Source organism: Lontra canadensis, unplaced genomic scaffold (genome assembly GCF_010015895.1).
Source record: "Lontra canadensis isolate GAN:19392208 unplaced genomic scaffold, GSC_riverotter_1.0 scaffold49, whole genome shotgun sequence".
In the NCBI taxonomy this organism is placed as follows: domain Eukaryota; kingdom Metazoa; phylum Chordata; class Mammalia; order Carnivora; family Mustelidae; genus Lontra; species Lontra canadensis.
This window is the reverse complement of record NW_022631043.1, coordinates 5,280,405-5,293,576: the sequence shown is the minus strand read 5'-3', so window position 1 is coordinate 5,293,576 and position 13,172 is coordinate 5,280,405. Positions and strand designations below refer to the sequence as shown.

Genomic DNA, 13,172 nt, shown 5'->3' with positions numbered 1-13,172 from the left:
TTCAAAAAAAGAACAAAAAAGAGAGAAACAAAAAGAGAGAGCGCGCTGCTGATGCTCAGATTGGTTCTCAGACAAAGAAACCTAATGCTAAGGGGCTCTCACTCACTCTGCCTGCTGCCCTTCCTCATGGGAACGATCTTGAATCCTTTCTGATTAAATCCCCGATTGTCTACCAGTGACCTCCTCTCCTGTCTTGCAGTAAGATGGCCGATGGTCAACAAGAACCCCTCTACTCCTTCCTAGAAACTTACAAACGTATTTGCACCTACACTCAGCTTTTCTTCCTTCGCTCCAGTCACGTTGTTCTTCACGCTTCCCTGTATTATTCAAGTGTCGTCCACCGAACAATTTTTGTGATGGGAGGAGCTCTGCCCCCCATGGCCAAATCCATCTGTGAAATCATCATGAAAGAAATTATGTGAGAATTGCAATTTTAATCCTTTAAAATCTTCAGTGTAAAAACATGGAAGTCAATAATTCAGTGACCTAAACAATTTGAAAATGCAAGTACATTTCTAGCCTTGTAATATCTGACGGAATAATTGAACAAGGAATGAATAACATAACTGTAGGGTTAAAATAGTATAGCACTAAACATTTTAGTTATTCAAGAAAGTTCCACTCATTTACAATCTTGGTCCTTTAAATAAACAGAGCAATGGAATTCTTCACTTGGTGAAGCCATACTCTTCAGGCTCCTAACACATTCCTGGAGAACCCTGAGCTCTTCATTGCCACACTGTGCAGTGCCATGACCTAATGACCAGTCCAGCCCTCCAGATTCACCCTGATCTTCTGTGTCCGCACCCTGTTCCCTGTGTCCCTAAGCCACAAGGTGGATCATGTCACTCAGAACTCAAATCCGTGCTGTGGCTTATGGGTTTCTCAGTTTCATTGCTCTCTGCTCTTTACAGGGTGCCCCCAACAAGCTGCTGGTTTTCGTGGATGTGAAGGTTCTCAGATTTCTGTACTTCTGCTGTTTGGCACCTGCTGTTCATTCTGCCTAGTTTTTATTTTTAATGATTTCAACAGCTGCTTTTGCTTTTCTCAGCTTTTGAAACGAAGTGCTAGCATTGGCGCCTTGGGGTCGTCTTCTCCATTCCCATTCCCCTTTGGGCAACTTTGTGCCATCTCAGTGCTCACCTTTGCCATAGCACCTGACCTGCGGTGTTATCATTATCTCTTTAGTGGTCCGTCGTCTCCCTCGCACCACAGACGACGACGCTCCTGTTCCATTCGTCACGTCTAACTGAGTTCCAGGAACAGGGTAGGAGGCAAGTGGAAGGGCTTTGGTTTGTTCTTGCTGTTTTTTAATTTAACTTAATATTACTCTTCCTGTTAGGAACACCAGCTTCTTTTAATTTATGAACTCACCAGGATTATCAGTAATAACTGCATTTATATGACTTACTGCGTTGTTAAAATCCCATCAGTTTTGTTGTTGTTGTATTCTTTGCCTTTATCTTGTCCGATAGCTCTCTCCTTCTTGCATTGGTCATTGGAAGATCACCAAATGAGTAATCTGCCGTTTGCGACTGTGAGGAACACTGTGGTTTATATATTGTGTGCTAAGTGTATTCTTCACTTTTATTTTTCCTCTGCCTCTATTTATTGAGTTTTCATTTTATATTTTATTCTGTCTTGTGCCCAAAGTACTAGACATGCAGCTCTTCAACAAATACTAAGTTCCTCCTTTGTGAAAAAACATCTAAAAGAAAAATAGGCGATCTTGTGCAAAATGTTTGAGCCTCATTCCTACAGAGAGAGTACTGCCTCTTAGTGTCGACGTTTGTTTTACAAAATGGAAATCATTATAACTTTTTAGATATTTGTGATTGCCTAAGCCAAGTAAATTGAGGTCTAATATTTAATAGATGCTTTTTAAGAGAGAATACATAAACTAAGTTATTTGGCTCATACCCTTGCACGCAGTGGCTTCTGATGTTCTGTATCTGTATCTGTTAGCTGTGTTGTTTAAGAAATCCAGGAGAGAGGTCTTTATGGGTAATGCTTTAATATAATAATTAATTATATAAGCTGTCCTTCATAAAGTTCTTAATACATGGTGTGTGCTTTTGCTATAATCTGTACATATGTGTGTATATATAATTTCTCATCCCTTCAGAATATTTAAGGGATTCACAATTTACAGGTAAAGAAACAGATTTCGATATGGGAATGAGCATGCCTAAAATCATTGATGGTAACTTATGGAAGCTCATCTAACTCCAGATCCTTTCTCTCACCCCTTGACCACATTTCTCTACTTCAAGAGATCTGGTGGTAATCACTAAACTGATTAACACTGGTAAGACCAATGTTCCAAAATAGGTGTTTTTTTCAGGCTCATTTAAATATTAAGTATATAGCAATTAATCCAAGGTCACTATATAACTGACTAACACCAGAAACTTGGTGATCAGTTTCAGGGTAGAATTCATACATTCATGGACATAAATGTCATTGTAATATATCTAATTTGATTTTATAAAATGGTCATTTCTCTGGACCTTTTTGACTTCCACAGTGCTTTTCAGATAACCACAGTGTTCTTGTTTTTAAATCTGCAGAATGTCTTCAGTTTGTACTAGGAGGATGGCTTTTGCTCTTGTTGTTGTTGTTATTGTTATTGTTGTTTTATTATTGTTGAGTTGTAAGAGCTCTTCTTATGTTCTGAATATGAGACCATTATCAGATATGTGATTTGGAAATATTTTCTCCCATCCTGTGGACAGTCTTTTCACTGTCTTTCTAATGTCCTTTGATGCATATATTTTTAATTTTGACGAAGTCTGTTTTTGTCTATATTTCATCAGCTGTTTGTGCTTTTGCTGGCATATCTAAGAAACTCATAACTGTTTGAAAATTATGATGATTTACACCTATGATGTCTTCTAAGAGTTGTATAATTTTAGCTTGTATACTTAGATGTATGATGCATTTTGTATTTGTTTTTGTATATGGTGTGAGATTACAGGACAGCTTTATTCTTTTGCATGCCGGTATCCAGTTGTTCCCACACCATATGCTGAGAAGACTGTTCTGTTCACCATTGAATTGTCTTGGCAGTCTTTTGATAGTGAGTTGACCATAGCTGTAAGGGTTTATTTCTATACACTCGGTTCTCTTCTGTTGATCTGCATCTCTACCAGTACCTCACTGTTTTGATTACTTAGCTTTGTAGTGAATTTTGAATTGGGAGAATGTATGATCTATCCTGGGGAATGTCCCATGTGTATTGAGAAGAATGTGTATTTCACCCTCACTGGGCTGACTGTTCTATAGCTGTTAGGTATAATTAGATTGTATTGTTCAAATCTTCTATTTATTTTTTGATCTTTTTTTTAATGTTCTTTTTATTATTGAACTATGATGTTGAAGTTCCCAGCTATTATTGTTGGATTATCTTTTTCTTCTTAAAATTTTGTCAGTTTTTGCCTCATATATTTTGAGTTCTGTTGTTATACACACACACACACACACATATACACACATGCATACATTTTTATAATTACCATCTTGATAGACTGACTCTTCTATCATTATAAGTAAATGTGCTTTTATTCTGGTAACAATTCTTATCTTAAAGTCTATTTTGTCTGATATTAGTGCAGCTCTGGTAGTCCTCTTTTGATTTGTATTTTCATGGTGTATCTTTTTCCATCCTTTATTTTTTTTCAATGTATTTTTTATCTTTGAATCTAAAGTGTATCACTTATAGACAGCAAGTGGTTGGATCTCATAAACATTGATGCCAATTTCTGTTTTTTATTCCATTTAATCCATTTACATTTAGTGTAATTACTAATAAAGTTGGTTTTATATCTGCCATTTTGCTATTTTTTCCCTGTGTCTTATGTCTTTTTTGTACCTTACTATCTCTTTCTGTTGTTAGAGTTTTTAATTGGATCACTTTAACTGCATTGTCATTTTTTTTTTTGTTATTTTTTGTTTGTTTTGTTTTTTAAGATTTTTATTTATTTATTTATTTGACAGAGATCACAAGCAGGCAGAGAGGCAGGCAGAGAGAGAGGAGGAAGCAGGCTCCCCACTGAGCAGAGAACCAGACATGGGGTTCGATCCCAGGACCCTAGAATCAGGACCCAAGTCGAAGGCAGGGGCTTTAACCCACTGAGCCACCCAGGCGCCCCTTCTTGTTTGTTTGTTTGTTTGTTTTTTAAGATTTTATTGATTTATTTTTAGAGAAAGTGCACATGCATGTGTAGGCTGAGAAGGAGCAAAGGGGGAGGGAGAGGGAGAGAGAATCTCAAGCAGAGCCTCATACAGTCTCAGTCTCATAACCCCGAGATCATGACCCAAAATGAAACCAAGAGTCAGATGCTGAGTCAACTGAGCCACCCAGGCCCCTCTCTTTTCTTGTTTCTTATTTTATTAGTCTGCCCTGGAGAGTACAATTTACTTTTTAACTTATGTCAATCTTTTTCAAAATAACACCAACTTAATTTTAACAGTACACAAAAGCTTTGCTCCTCTTTAGCTATGTCCTTACCTGCCCACTTTTGTGTTGTTACTGTCATACAAGTTGCAGCTTCATACATTGTGTGCCCATCAACACAGAATTGTAGTTAGTTCTTCATCCAGTTGTTTTTTAAATCAAACAAGAAAAAAAGAGGAATTACAAAAGAAAAAAGGAATTACAACAAAAACACTATAGTTTAATATTATAGTGTAGTATTTCTTTAAGTAGCTACCTGTATCAGTGTTACTTGTATTTTTTTCATGTGGATTCAAGTTACTTTTTAATGACCTTTCCCTTTACCTTAAGGACTTCTTTTACTATTTTGTATAGAACATATCTGCTATTGATGAATTCTCTGTTTTTATTTCCTGAGAATACATTAATTTTTCTATTTTTGAAAGATAGTTTTGCTGGTTATAGAATTCTTAGTTGACAGTCTTTTGCTTTTAGTACTTGGAATGTGCAATCCCATCATCTTCTGGCCTCCTTGGTCTTTCTTGAGAAATCAGCTTTTGATCTTATTGTGAATCTCTTTCACATGATGAGTGGCTTCTCCCTTGCTGTTTTAAGATCCTCTCTTTGTCTTTCAGCATTTTGGATGATGACGTATGTAGGCATGGGTCTCTTTGAGTTTACCCTACTTGGAATTTTTTGAGCTTCTTGGTAGATTGGTAGATTAAAGTTTTTCATCAAATTTGGGAAGTTTTTAGCCATTATTTTTCTATATAATCTTTTTCTCCTTACTTTCCTCTCCTTCTGGGTACCACATTATGCATACATTCATGTTTGATGGTATCCCACATGTCTCTGAGAACTTGTTTCCTTATCTTTTTGTATTATCTTCCTCATACTGGATATTCTCAATTGATTGGTCTTCAGGTTCACTTATTCTCTCTTCTGCCTAGTTATATCTGTCGTTGAACCTCTCTGGTGATTTTTCCGTTTCACTTTTTGTACTTTACAACTCAAAAATTTCTTTGGATTCCTTGTTATTTTCTATATCTATAGTAATACTCTGTATTTGGTGAGGCATTGTTCTCATACTTCAGTTCTTTAGACAGAGTATCCTTTAGTTTCTTGAATATATTTCAAATAACTTATTTGTCTTTGTCTGGTAAGTCCAGTGTCTCAGCTTCCTCAGGGACAGTTTCTGTTGATTACTTTTTTCTTCTGTGTGAACCATACCTTCATGTTTCTTTGCATATCACCTAATTTCTTTTTAAAACTAGAGATTTAGAGGTTCCTGGGTGGCTCAGTTGGTTAAGTGTCTGCCTTCGGCTCAGGTCATGATTCCAGGGTGCTGGGATCGAGTTCCACATCAGGCTCCCTGCTCAGTGGGGAGTCTGCTTCTCTCTCTCTCTCTCTCTCTCTCTCACTCTCAAATATATAAATAAGATCTAAAATAAAAAATAAAACTAGAGATGTAACTTAATATGCCAACTGTGGAAACGAAATGCTCCTTCTTCCAGTATTTTTGTTTTCCTTTTTTATTTAATGACTTTTCCAAACTAAAATATTGTGATATTTATTATGTGTTGTTACTGAAACGTCTGTTACCTTAGTGGTCAGCTAATGATTGGACAGAGATTTTAATGAATTCCTGGAAACTAAGTCCCTAACATGTTGGAACAAGTCATTAAGACTCAGCCAGTTGATTTACAACTAACTCCTTCCTTGGCTTTGCCTTTCTTTCTTGTGCTGAACCTACAGATCCCTGGAGAGGAGAGCTCAGGACCTTCCCAGGTCTTTCCTGGGCTTCTACATGGTACTCTGCAGACATGTAATCTTCTAGATTGCCAGGAGTGTGTCAGAACTATTCAAAGGGCAAATGGATATCTTGTCCTCCCACTTCTCTTGCTGGCTTTTGATTAGACTGCTGTTTGTTCCACTACCTCAAGCAGCTAAAATCTTATATAATTGCCTCTAATTATTTTCTTTGAATACCCCCCAGGGAAAAGGCATTTTGCACTGGATGAGCTCCAAGTCAGGTCAAATACAATACTCTGGAAATGAGGTTTTGAAGAACATCACCCTTTTCTGCTTCCTCCAGTGGTCCCCAGACTGCTGGTGTCCACTGTGGTTACAGCTGTTGGTTTTCAAGGCTCCCGCAGAGCTGGGAATGGTGGGTTGGAAAGGGACTCATTAAAACATCACAGAGCTCACTGCTTGTACCAAGATTCAGCCAAGTTTTTAGAAATAAATGCTCCTTAGATCTCTGCAAACCTTTTGTTAATTTTCAGACTTTTGAAAATGTTGATTCTGAGAACTTTTCCAGTTTCTTTTGGCTTTTGTAGAGAAAATTTTTGGAGGTTTTTACTCATCATTTTCACTGATGTCACTCTTACATTTTTCTTTGTACCATACCTAGATATATAGTTAAATGTTAGCTGAATTAATAAAGAATTACTAAAAGCAGAGTGTTTTTTTTTTTTTTTCCCCAGAAACTTTTCTGACCTTTTTTTATACTTCTCCTGTTTTATTTTAGGACTATGATGATGGATATGGCACTGCTTATGACGAACAGAGTTATGATTCCTATGATAACAGCTATAGCACCCCTGCCCAAAGGTAAGAGTCGATCTCTGATTAGACCCCCATTAACAGACACTTTTCTCTGTCCACATATGTACATTACATTCTGGGAAACGGGGATGATCAGACAGCAAGAGTACCGTGACTTGACATGCTTTGTTTTTTGTTTGTTTTAATTGGAGAAGCACTCTCTATCCTACCAACTAGCATGATTACTCCTCCCAAATTTGTCATAGTGCTAAAGCAATAGGCTTGAAAAATAAAAATGGAAGTATTTTTTACTCTAAAAATTTAACTTAGGTGTTCGGTATATTCTGAGGAGGAAGAATGTCTACAAAGTCTGTGGCTGTGCAAGTCCTAAGGCTTAAAACCACATCAGCAATGTGTAAATATCCTACATTGTCAGTGCCTGTGGTGGAAAGACCCAGAAGTTTTGTTTGGCATTCACATAACTTTTCTGTTTCTTAGCAGCAGTGATCCTATTTTCTAACAACTTCAGATTCCTATTTGTGAATAATGAGGTAGCTCTAATTCATTTTCTAAAGAGGTATTTACCCAGAAATAAGTAAGTGTTATCTGAGGCAAAACAGAGCTTTATAGTTACCTCTTGTGATATAATATACCTTGATGTTCATTGATATATGAAATCAGTTTATTCCTATTCAGAATGTTTCCTTAAATGCCTAAAAACCTTTTGGTTTTTGTTTAAAATTCTAAGTGGAGTACAAAGATAGACATATATACAAATAATTGGCTTTATGAAGCATGAAAAAATAAGGACTATGTGGTTGTTTTGATGAACTCATGTAGTGCCAGGCAACTTTGAACAGGTTGGTCCTGTTATTCCTGAGCTCTGGCATTGAGGCTGACATGGATAGAAAGTTCTTTCTTCTTTTTGGCTCATGTCAGATTTTTTTCTCATATAACTTATAATAGTTAAGAGCCTTCAGACTTGCAGTCTCAACTGGTCTTTTTGAGTAGGAGTCTGGTGCGCTGTGCTCATGTCCTTGAGAGGGTTGGCACAGCCTGGGGGACTGGCACTGATGGGTGCTAACCAAGACTTTACATATGGTACCTCCTGTTAGTGTCCCAGCAACTGGATCAAGCGTGTGGCCCTGTTCCACTGTAGAGAGGAAGGATTGAGTAATGTGCCAGAAGTCCCGGGTGGAGTGTAAGCCTTTACTCACATGTCTCATTTAATCTGCATGGTAACAGCAGGAGTTACTGTATCTGTTTTACAGATGAGGAAATGAGGGCTCAGAGGAGTCACTGACCAATCCACAACGTGAGCCCAGACTTGGAAAGCGTATCGCCTTTCCACTTTAAGCCGTGATGATGATCATGATGAGGATGGTGACATTATTAATATGGCGGGTCCCAGGCATTCACTGCTTCAGTGGTTCATTCACCCCACATGTATTGAATGTGCACGTGTGTTGGGCTCTGTGCCCAATGCTTGGAATACAAAGATTATTGAGACAGAGACCGTTTCTTTGAAATGCTCACAGTCTAGAAGGAAACAACAACAACGACAAAATACTCAAGAGCAGTGTAATGTGACTGTCATTATGGGAGGTCTGAGGGGAAATTCAGTATTTCCGGAAGTAGGCAGCGCTAAAGTCTGCTTGAGAACACTGAGGACATTTCACTGCGAAAGGCGAAGTGGAAGGGAGAGTCACTGGGCTACTAGCAGCGAAGGGCATTTCACAGAGCTGGAATAGCAGGGCCGGGGCTTGGCGGGGGAAGTGGTATCTGGAGCTGCACTTGATCTGCAGGGAGGCGATGAGGTAGGAGCCCGCGACTCCCTGCAGGGTGGTGGGGCTCCCCGCTGCAGGCGGCAAGCAGTGGGGAGCCCGTAGAGTTACACGCTGGGACGGTGCTTTTCGACTTAGAGTCAGTGTCATTCCATGGCAGCGGAGGGGCTGGACTGACAGGTGGTGAGCCTAGCGGCAGAGACCAATTAAGAGGCTGGTGCATTATAAGGCCTTTCAGTGTCATGGAAGACTCACTTAAAGAGACATCTTGCTTGACAGCCAGTCTGCCTTCTTTGAAGTGATCTTTTCAGTGTTGCACCTCATCACACCTGAAGGAAGACAGAGAATTGTATGCGAATTGCCCACACTGACAAATGTAGAAGCCACTCTTTGTTAGGTAATCTGAGTATTCATTTAATCCTCATGACCTGTGACATAGACATGAGCCCTTTTATAGAAGAAGGAGACTGTGATTTCCAGGAACGAGGGGACTTGCCTGGGATCACACAGCTTACAAGCAGAGGAGCAGGCTTTGCACCGAGGTCCGTGGCCACACGCGTCCTCCCCACAGCATCGCAGGCCCGACAGGATAGCTCCGTCCGATAAACCCAAGGGAAGCAGCTGTACTGTGGGGTGGGATGGAAAGATGGTTTCATGGACTGTAGGAGTTTGTAGGAGTGTGTAGGAGTCACCGTAATAAATTTCCACACTCCAGACGGCTTAAGCAACAGAATTTTATTTCCTTATGGTTAGAGAGGCTGGAAGTCCAAGGTCTGGGTGTTGGGGGATTTGGTGTTTCCTGAGGCTTCTTCCTTCAGCTCGCAGATGGCCACCTCCTCGCTGTGGCCTTGCACGGTCCTTCCCTGTGCACATGCATCCCTGTTGTGTCCGTGTGCATCCGCATTTCTTCTCTTCTGATGGTACCGGTCACACTGGATTAGGACCCACAAAGGGCCTCATTTTAACTGAATCACCTCTTCGAGGGCCTTGTCTCTGACTCCAGTGTCATTCGGAGGTACTGGGCTGGGGGCTTCAGCATGTGCTTCGGGCGGGGGACATGGTCCGGCCCATAACAGGCACATATGGCGACAGTGCTTTAAGCACAACAGTCTGTGTGTCAGAATTAGAATAGCGAACTTTCAGACTCTCCCCAGGATCAGGTAGTGAGTATTAACAAGGAAATCACCATCACCACTGTCTTCAGCTGGTGAGCCTTTCCTCTGCACCTGGTCCTGTCCATCCTCTCTCCCCTCTCAGCACGCCCTAAAATATTGCTCATACCACTCACGTCATCCCCTCCCATACAGGTTCAGAGAGGTGAGGTGACTCACCCACACACTCAGAAGCCCAAGCTGTGGTCCAGACCCAGCTTGGCCCCACAGCATCCTCTTTGTCCTGTGTCCCCTTGCCTCCATTCTCCCCTTGTCATGGCTTTGATTTCAGCGGGAGGAATTCCTATTAGTATTTCCCATATACAGTATTCAGTAATCGAATACTTCATGGGACTTTAGAATCCCATAGCAATCAGGCCTCCATCTGAGCTGGAGGTGTTTCCTTATCAGACTTGGACTACCTTAATCACACCTAAAATTCCATTTATGCTGTAATTAATGTTGTACGCCAGGACTCATGAAATGAAGGTTCTTACTTTTCCAGTTTTACATTCGATCCTTTCAGCAAGTAGCATTCAGTGCCACCGCTCTCAGGGAGCACACAGCCTTAATGTTCACTAACAGGCGACACCGGCTAACACCCGATGACCTGTAGTCTGCTGTTCCTTGGATTTGACTCTTCAGGGTCTGTAAGATTAATTTTGTACTTCAATAATTCTCTCAATCAGAATTTGAAAGCCCCTTCTGTGCCGTAGTTGTAATGTTCGGTATGACTCAGAATTCTTCACCTGATCTGCTTTGAGATGACAGAGCTGTTCTGAAATGTTCTTTGGCACATCATGGTGTGGAAGAAAGCATGAGCAGAGGTTCGCCTGCACGGTCCACCACGGTGGCCACTAGCTCATGTGGCTGGCGTACCTTGAAATGTGGCTGGTGCGGATGGGGGTGTGCTAGAAATGTAGGACATACGCCAGAGTCCTAAACTTAGCATGAAATAAAGAATATAAAATGAATGTATTACTAAAATTTATTTTACCTGTTTCCTCCTCCTCCCCCCTCCTTCCTCCTCCTTCCTCTTCCTTTTCCTCTTCCTCTTCCTCTTCTTTCTAATGTGGCTACTAGAGAGCTTTAAATTACAAATTTCTCTTGAATAATGCAGAGTTAAAGACTGGCTCGCTCTGTCTCTCAGGCACACGGTACAGCATCTCCAGATTAGGGCCTACACCCTTCCGGGAAGCAAGTCAGCTCACCAAGTGCAGAAAGAGAATTAGGGAGGGTCAACTCATATTCATACTTTCAAAATTTCTATTTTGATGTTTCGTGTTATGTGTAAATATAACTGTTTAATACTCTAGTGCACATGTTACACAAAAACAGTTACAGTTATAAGAACGAAAGTGGTTTTCTTTCTGATAACAGATGTGTTATCAAAAACTTCTGGAGATCTGGGCCATAGTGGTTAGAGTCTGGCTGACCTGTAGTTAGACCCCACTTCAGTATTTGCTGGCTCTGTGGCTTTGGGCAAGTTACTTGACCTCTCTAAGCATCAGCTTGTAGAAGGGATAGCTCTGTTTCTTCTGTAGATGGTCAGCCTGCAAGCTGAATGAGACAGGAAAGCCTACAGTCTGTGGGAATTGTTGGGGGGTAGGGAGAAATCATGTCATTCACAGTGTCTTTTCTGTGAGAGAATTAATGAGGTAATCTGTGTACGGCAGTTAGGGCACGGTGTAAGGCAGTTAGCACATTGCGCTGAGTAAATCCTGGTTGCTGTCCTCCTTTCCCAGTTCTAAATTTTTCTGCATCTCATTTCACATAGGGAAGGTACTAGACAATCTGGAAGGATTGTGTGAGTCAAAGATTTATAGGGAAAATGAGAAAAGAGAGAGGGGACCTTTTGGAGGGCTCCTTCCCCCTGGGATGGTCAGTATCAGTATTTAACATAAACTGGGATTAGCTAGAACTGAGCAGCTAGAACCCACTTGAAAAGAAAATAGAGCAAGACAGCAGGCTCATATGGGTGGCCACTGGGTATTTTTATCTGCTGTGCAGAAGGGTCCCTTTCACTAATGACGTTTAAACTTCATAAGCTGTAATCATTTTATGACACCATTTTGCTGTAGAAACAACAGTTTCTCTCAGGAGGTTTTACAAACTAGGAATTATTTTCTCCCGATTTTCAAATACCTTGTATTAAAATTAGAGTACAAACGAGGATCCCTGCAGAGTGATAGAAAATTCAGTATAGTTCAGCTACATTTCCCTACTGATTTTTCTAGTGACCTTGATAGTGCTAATATGGTAGTGTAAAACAAGGCATTGTTTCTCTAACGTCACACATTTAATGAGTGACAAGCTGTCCACACAATTACTGTGAAGAGAAATATGAACTATTCTTTATAATACTGGAATTGTTCTAATATACATTGGCTCAAAAATAGTTATGGTGGACTTCCTTAGACACCCCTCCTGAGCAGCAATCGTACATAGAAAGAGCTGGTGATGGACGGCCTCGGCCCTCAGACACCTGCCCCTCCCCTCACATGACTTGAGACTTCACAAAAGTCCTAATTTTGACCCTGAGAAATCACTTGTAAATATATCCATCTCATTCTAAACTAAACAGAATTCATTCTTTATTGAATGTTTTATTTATCCTAAAATAATTGCGGTGTAAAACACGATGACCATAGTTAATAACACTATCAGATTCAGGAAGTTTGCTGGGAGAGTAGATTGCAGGCTTCTTACATACAAGAAGGTAACAATAGTGTGAGGAGAAAATATGTTAAGAGCTTTACTGTAATAATCATCTTGCTATAAATTTGTAAATCAAGTCATCACATTTATTAAAAATATCAAGGTATCTTCGATTGTGTACCTAGTAATTGTAAATTCTCAAAAGAATATTTGATTCCTACTGTGCTCATAAAGAAAGTAGAACAAAAAGTTTTCAGAAAAGTGTTAGTGGATGACTGTGTGGTAAGAATCGTGAGTTTCTGGATGAGTTTAATAGGACATTCCAGTTTCCCAAGAGCTCTGTGGTTTGACCGTACTTTCAAGTACGTATTTCATTTCATCCTCCAAAATCTCTGTGAAAGCACCTAGTATTTCTGAAAGAAAGAATTAGGAATAATAGCTGTCTGTTTGGGAGGCTCTCTTGAGTCTAGCACTCAGCATTTATGTTCTTCACATGCCGTATCTCCGCTTTTCACAGTGGCCGCACGTGGTGAGTGCCCGCACACAGAAGTTGAGGAGAGCAGTGTTTAGCAACTTTCCCAAGAATACACAGCCGAG

At 40.1% G+C, this 13,172-nt stretch overlaps 1 protein-coding gene across 3 annotated transcripts in view; it reads left to right on the top strand.

The window, feature by feature from the left end:
- KHDRBS3 (KH RNA binding domain containing, signal transduction associated 3) overlaps positions 1-13,172 on the top strand; it is a 182,358-nt gene that overhangs the window by 138,598 nt on the left and 30,588 nt on the right. For all 3 annotated transcript variants that reach the window (XR_004384512.1, XM_032873485.1, XM_032873486.1), the window contains exon 7: positions 6,966-7,048. Coding sequence is in view for 2 of the 3 variants with exons in the window: in XM_032873485.1 (XP_032729376.1) it covers positions 6,966-7,048 (83 nt within the window). In the remaining variant the exon portion in view is untranslated. The remainder of the gene's footprint in view (positions 1-6,965; positions 7,049-13,172) is intronic.